The 7,542-nt window shown below is 40.7% G+C and overlaps 1 protein-coding gene across 2 annotated transcripts in view; it reads right to left on the bottom strand.

Moving 5' to 3' along the window:
• Nucleotides 1-1,784: 1,784 nt before the first annotated feature.
• Nucleotides 1,785-7,542, bottom strand: part of hdlbpa (high density lipoprotein binding protein a) — a 70,711-nt gene continuing 64,953 nt past the window's right edge. For both annotated transcript variants that reach the window (XM_043701738.1, XM_043701739.1), the window contains exons 27-28: nt 6,835-6,963; nt 1,785-4,916 (exon numbers count right to left, since the gene is read on the bottom strand). In XM_043701738.1, the coding sequence (XP_043557673.1) occupies nt 4,827-4,916; nt 6,835-6,963 (219 nt within the window). In that variant the 3' untranslated portion in view covers nt 1,785-4,826. The remainder of the gene's footprint in view (nt 4,917-6,834; nt 6,964-7,542) is intronic.

Raw genomic sequence — 7,542 nt, 5'->3', positions numbered from 1 at the left:
TTACAATCTCGAACCACATTTCTCACTTCCTGCAGCTCTTTGAAGGCCTACCTCGCTATCAGCACAAAGTATAATGCTCATCCAGGAACAAACATTTCAGGCCAATATCCACCAGCTGTACATGCCATTGACATTCAAATCATGAAGCAGCTCATTTCTCAACCTTTGGAAGAGTTGGTTACTCCTGAAGGCTGAAGCTGCCCTCCACCCTATGGCCTGATGCAGCACTCCAACTCTGCACGGGTAAATGCGCCGAAGGCTAGCAATGGAGGAAGCCTGACAGAAACAGCAAGGAAGAACTGAAGATAGCCCTGCAGGGGCTATCCTGACATGGAAGAGGAGTTTAAATTGTGTGTTTGAGTAGTGGCTGTACAGTGCTGAGTCAGTTCCTATCTGGAACATGTGTGGCATGTTGAGCAATGTCATTCTTAAAAACAAAGATGGCATTGGAATACCAGGTGAAAGTAGAAAGCAGTAATATGTTAGCTTGCATGCCTGTCAAAATTTATGGCACCAGTGTTAGGTGCAGCAGCTAGAGGAGAAAGGGTCTGGGTGGGTTACTCTGCAGAGTGTCCATGTGCACTTGTTGAGCCAAAGGGCCTGTTTCCACACTGTAGGGAAATCAACCTAACAAATGCTCTCTAGATAAGAATGATCTTAATATGCTGAAATTCCATTTTCTGTTTGAGGAAGAAACATAAATGAGAGCCTGAAATGATTTTAAATTTAAAAAAAAAAAGGTGATTAGAAGTGTATAATGGTAGCTGGCTAGACTGGCAAACTATAGTTCAAATAGAAATGGTTGAGAGGTTGTGGCAGATGTGTGGGGATATTCCACAACTTTCAAGAGGAAGAGACAGCTAAGTTAAGGATGATAGCAAACTAAAAAAAAATGTACAATGCTGCAAAGATGGTGGTTAGAAGATTGGTAACATTTTGGAAACTTGAGTGCGTGCTGAGAAGTGTGAAGTGAAACATTTATTGACTTGTCCTTCCTACCAACCAAATTAGAATTTTATTCTTTATGTTGTGCAGGAGCAGAAGAGCTCATGGAGTTTATGTGCATGGACTGTGGAATGCTGCAGGGCATGTTGAGAAAGTGAAGGACGACAGGCTTTATGAATAGAGGCACAGTATAAAAGCAAGGAAAACTATGTTTAAAAACTTTTAAATAAAGTAATGGTCTAATTGGAAGGAGAGTTTTGTATACAAGCTCTGGGTACCACTTAACAACAATGTGCAGAAAACATGCATGAGAATGGCTTCAGCAAGGAGAGATTCCAGTTGCATGGATAGGTCAGAGAATCAGACTATTCTCCTTTAATATAGATGGTCAGATGAAAGGGATTGGCAAAACAACCAGAGTCGGCTTGAGGAAATAAAAAAATAGCTAGAGATACTGGCAATTTCAACCATGGCTTTCTAAAGGGAAATCAGATAATTATTTAAAGGAAAACAGTTTACAATGTCACAAGAAAAAGTAATAAAATGGGGCCAGCACAAAGCTCTCAGAAAATTAGCACAGATATGAAATGCCAAATGGCCTCCTCCTGTGCTATAGCCACTTTAATGATTTCATAACTCAATTCAACTTGGGAACTTGAAAACGAAACGCATCATGAACTATGCGGCCATCTGCTGTTTAGTTGCCACAACAAAATTTACATTGGTGGACGTCCTTCAGTCTTTCCACATGAACTGCCAAGACCAAACCAACAAATTGAATGATAAACTTCAGATTGTAGCAGATAGGTTGTACAAAAACACAAGCAACAGTGCAGAAAGACTGGTTATTCGTTTTTTTTTAATTTTGGATTTATAAAATTCCAGTGTCATCCATATCTCCTATACATTTGCATATCTCCATTCAGAGTTAAGGCCAATGGGTCTTACATGGAAACTGCTTGTTCTTCGTATTGCATCAACATGGAAGACTTGAACAGATGTGAGCAGTGAAAACAGGCCCATTTCTCAAATCCTTCATAACTGTATCAACAGGGCAGGATCAATAGCAGACAAGGAAATGTCATTGGAACATTGATGGTTTGAACAAAAAAAGGACAAAACAGGCCACGGTACCTAATGCATGGACATCCACTTCAAAAGTAAGCTGAACCTAAAGTGTGCCAGCAGGCTGCCAACACTGGCTGAGTGGTGTTCTGCTAAAGAACTTAGTACCAAATTTGCACCTGGTGGTCTTGGGACATTATTGCTACTTTACTCCTTACATTAGGGGCAAGTCAGCTTTCAGCTAGCATTCTCACAGCCTGCAGAGGGGAATTGCACACTGACGCCCTGAGAAGATTAGCAAGTTGTTTCAAAAGAAAAAACAAAATTTTTTTATCCCAGTTAAATCGAAGTATTATCAAACTGAGATCTACAAATTACATTTAAATCTGCAAGGTGCAAACTCACATATGAGCACATGCAAGTACACAAGGGTAGCCCCACCTCGGCTTTAAAGTGCCAGCAAGAAACTATCACACTGAAGAGATAGCCAGCTTCTGAAAAGGCCACTAATCTAATCAGTTACTAATTCAGAAGTGACTTAATTATCACTACATTTCTTAATTGTAGGAATAGCCAGATATTGGCATCAACTAGATCAAGCCAATTCTCCTTTGGGAGGGGTGCTGTAAGGGGGTGGGTGGGGGCTCGGTCTTCTGCTTTACACGTGACAGAAATGCTCAATAAATTGGACAATGCTTAACAGATTAGAAATCCATCCAGTATTCAGCAAGATTTAAAACAAAACTGGGACCTGATTAAGGAAGCCAAAGTTATGAATCAAAAACAGATTCATAGCAAAGCGACTGGGTTTCCTATCAAGTCCCAGAAACAGACTTGGAAACAATAGTTTAAAAATAAAACAGATTCAACTCACTGGACTGTGGATTGTGACAAGAGTCTCTCTCACAGTCAAGTGAGTCTATGGGGAAAATTGGGTGAAAAATCAAAACAGATGATTGCATTTTCAATAGATTAGTGTTTTTGTCAAGTTTTCTTTCTCCTTGTAGATCTCAAAGTTCAGTTTCTCAAACAAGCTAACCCAAAAGTTCAACGGGCCCTGTCCATCAGTACTACCTTTTTTGTTGAGGTGTGGAGTAAAGACCCAATCACAGGGAGTGGCAATGGTGGGCAAGACACAAGCTACCAAAAAAAAAGAGAAGTTGCACTTCCTATTCATAGGTTATGCAGTCTGCTCTCTCCTTCCTAGCCACACACCCTCAACCTTTGGGTATTGTGCTGTGCTAAGAGGGCTAATGTGTGGATTAATCCAAGTGCATGATTTACTAGGAACCAAAATCTGGCTATTAAGATTTACCAGCCTGAGGTTATTGACCCAGAATGTGTAGTGTTGGTGGGGAACTGCACAGCTCTTGCCACCCTCTCCTTACTGTTCAACATGGGCAGTCCTCATTTGCATGAGAAAATAAATTCCACTTTGGAAGAGGAAGATTCTCTTTCAAGATACTGTTTATATCAAATTACAAGTAGGTGGTATACTCTATACACTGACATTAATGTGCATTCTTTAAGTTAGCTTCTTTTGAGCTCTTTGGAGTTGACACACTGACATGACCAAAGTCAATACCACGCATCTCTATGTATAACAGATACATAGCATGCACAAAACTTAATTTAGTGCCTTTTCTGTATACAGAAACACCAAATAAGCCCAGGGTAAACAACTATGTCATTTTAATGTGTCTCAGATGTTCTCAAATGGAATGAGAATTTCTTGTTCAAATAAAATCTGCATTATGAAAGAGCAATTGGGCAAAGAAATACCACTTCAGGGATCTCTGCAGCAGGAGCAGGCTGAAAGTTTGAGGTTTCACCCTTCTTCATTGTTCATCAGTCATTGCCTTGGCTTTGTGCTGTGTTTGCACAAAGAAACTTTGCACAAAGCAATAAGTCTTTGGCTGTGGGACAGTTTAAGCGAATCCATTTGGCTTGTTTTTGCATTTTTTTCTAAATCCCCTCAGTGCTCATTTGCTGTTGGCCCTGTTATGGCAAGTAGAGTTCCATTTACATGCTGTGCTCAGGGGTTTGCTCACAGCCTCATTTTTGCACAAAGCAATATCATCATATGCACAATGGCCCAACCATTAGGATAGGGGGAAAACAACCAAGGCTGTGCACATCAAGTGACCTGGAACAGTGGCATAGCATAGGGTCTACCTGCTAGGGAGGAACACCTGATTCAAAATGAGGTTAATTTAAAATGAGGTCAGCTGAGCTGTGATTTAAGGACTGGATTCACAGTCAAATTTGAAGTGCAGGTGTTAAAATGGGCTTCAGAGCTCTATGGCAAGTGGCAGTTGAAGGGTTAAAGCAATTGCACTTTTAACCAGGAAAACTGCAAAGATAGGCAAAAGGATGCGGACTCCAGGGATTTTAAAAAAGAAATCAGGAGACCACAACCCCACCCAGTCTTTGCTTCAAATTCCTGCAGATGTTGACTTGACTGAAATAAGCAGTGGACCAAGTTGCGTGGGTAATTTGGATAAACACTGCAATTTGGGCCCTTGCATCGAATCAGCGGCAAACTGTTTTCAAACAGTTGTGTTTGTCAGGGTGTGTGGAATGCCGTGGGGTTTAGAAGCACGCAACTGCGTGGCTATAGACGAGGCTCGCGAGTATGGCCTTCAAATCACGGCTATTGTGTTTTTGGAAATGACTGACACAGGAAGTAATTTTTGCTACACTAATTACTTGCTAGGCTGCTGAACTGGAATCAAATAGGAAGCACATTGTGGCAACCCAGCAATACGAGGGGATGGGGGGGGGGGGGGGGTTTGGAAAATAGAGCTTCTTCCTGCTCAGAATCTTTTCGGTCCCCACGGTGAAGTCTTTGGAGCAACTGGAGCACCAAAACTCGGGAAGTCTTCAGAGCTACTCATGTCTGGAGCCTGGAGGAGATAAAGAATTCAAGTTACTTAGCAATTCAAATACAAGTTACACGGAATTTTCCCCAAAGCAAGTCAAATCACCAAATGAACATAAAATTATAAACACATGTTTATGATCCCAGCCTATGATAATATTGCACAAATCAGATCCCAGTACAAAACCTGGCATGATAGATTGCATTTTAAATTTTTCTTTTGCAGTTGTTTACTCACACAAATATTCACAAGTCTGAAGATGTCCCTTAACAGAGCACATGTTCATTATGCAAATGGAAAAACAAGTAATTGGAAAAGTTAGAAAGATGCTAATACAACATCCAAACAAGACTACAACCTATTTCACATCTTATCCAGTCTTTTATCTTGGGACTACTACAGCTACTTTTTTCTAAAAAAATGACCCTGCTATCAAGGCCGCTGGCATGAACCTCAATTCTGATAGCTTAAAACTCTACAGTTCTAAAAACTCAGGATTTATATGCATGATCTCCTGGGTTGGAAGCTCCACAGATTGGAAGCCATTTCTGCTGACTCCCCCTGAACCAAACTTCATCCATTTAAAAATGAAACAGAGAAACTATTTTACCTTCCGATCTGAACTCTGGATTCTTCAGAATTAAAAACTTAATCTTTTGTTGTGAAGTCAATTCTAAAGCAGTTGCTTTAATATGTTTAGTCTGCCTGTCAGAAAGCCAACAGTATAAACATTTCACTCATTAACACTATAGCGGTTTTCCCCAGACACTATTACAATAACGTGCTTGCTTGTAAGTGACGTATTTAGGTCACTTTCAAATGGACTCTCCTTCTAGGGAAGAAAAACACATTTTCACACAGGATGTACTCTCATCCATTCATTCATGTTCTATAACCCCAACATAATATGATATAGTCCCCAGGTTGAGAATGAGTTCTCATCTGGAGTCTCATTCACAAGTTGATTTATAAGCCAGAACATACGGGAAAGCAGCCGTTCACAAGTACAGCAGGTGTTCTTATAATGGGTCTTTAAAATTACAAATATGATCCCTTACATGAGTGTAAGTACAAGCATTTGTAAGTTACTCATAAGTTGGGGATTCCCTTGTATACTTTTTATCTCACTGTTGTTTTTTAAAAAACCAACATTGATTCATATCAAATTGGAGGAGATGATTTCTTGGATTGGGCAGATCATCTTCTCTTAAAATCTTCAAAACTTCTCTACTCTATAGCTGAAAGTCCAGCCAGTTTCAAACCTGGCCTAGTTCAAGATGGAAGCTAAGAACATTAAAACTAAACTAGCCTGCCAAACTGAGTGGGAACTGCACAGTGCAGAACACACATATCAAGAGTAAACGGGTTTCTTGGGGTAAGAGTCACCCAGGCATAATCACTGGAAGCAAATGTTGTGATCAGAGTGTATGAGTTTACCAAAAGTTGAGTACATCACGCTACAGGTGGTTAACATATTAAGGTACCAGACACTTGGAAAAAGAGCCAGGTGGAAACCATTATCAAATCAGATTGAACTTAAAGAAATGCAGAGTGAAATAATGCAAAATATCACAATTGGAAAGAACTAGGCTGAAGAACAATCTAATAATCTTTCTGTTCCAAAATTTATTTCCACTTTCAATCTTAAACTCTCAATTTTAAAATATAAAATGTTTGTGTTTCAGCACATCCCGTCCCCCGTCCCCCCACAAGATGGTTGGGTTGTTGGAGGTGGACTGCACCTTGCCCTCAGTCTAGGAGCTAGAGTTGCCTTGGGATCAAGGTTTACTATAATATATATATACACACACACACACACACACACACACACTTTAAAGCTTCTGTTCCAGTTTACCAGTAACTATACACAGGCTGCCACATAAGCTGAGAGTAGTCCAGTCCTCCCAGATAAACAAACCAGTGAAGCATGAAGGCTCCTTACCTTTTCTGTGCTACTGGTCCATGGTGCATCTCTCACCACAAAGCCCTTTGAGGTGGTTTTTGGTTCATCCACACGTGATGCTGATTTCATGTATGCCTGCATAGCCTCATTTTCCACAACATCTGACATCTAAAAAGATAGGAGAGAGATGGATCAAGAAATAGTAGGTGGACTATGTTATTCAGCCCATCAAGCCTGCTTTAATATTCAAAAAGATCACCATTTGCTTGATTGTGGCCTCAACTCTACTTTCCCACTGGGCCCATAACTCTAAACTTCCTTGTCAAATCCAGAATCTACCTAAATCAGCCTGGAATATATTCAATGAGCTGACCCCGTTGTTCTGTGTGGAAGATTTTCAAAAGACTAATGACCCTCAAGAAATTACTCATCCACCTTAGCATCAATAAGGATGCACAGGGTGGCATAGTAACTCAGGTGGTTAACACTAGTGCCTCACAGCCAGGGGCATGGGTTCGATCCCAGCCTCCGGTGTGGAGTTTGCACATTCTACCAGTGTCTGCGTGGGTTCCCTCCCACAGTACAAAGATGAGCAGGTTAGGTGGACTGACCATGCTAATAACTGCCCATATAGTGTCCAGGGATGTGCAATCTAGGTTGGTCAACCATATGAAACACAGGGTAACAGGGATGAGGTGGGTGTGGATGAGATGCTTAGAGGATCAGTGCTTACTCAGTGGGCTTAAT

The sequence above is a fragment of the Chiloscyllium plagiosum genome, chromosome 13 (assembly GCF_004010195.1).
Source record: "Chiloscyllium plagiosum isolate BGI_BamShark_2017 chromosome 13, ASM401019v2, whole genome shotgun sequence".
In the NCBI taxonomy this organism is placed as follows: domain Eukaryota; kingdom Metazoa; phylum Chordata; class Chondrichthyes; order Orectolobiformes; family Hemiscylliidae; genus Chiloscyllium; species Chiloscyllium plagiosum.
The sequence above is the reverse complement of the archived record's forward strand: the minus strand, read 5'-3'. Positions and strand labels throughout refer to the sequence as shown.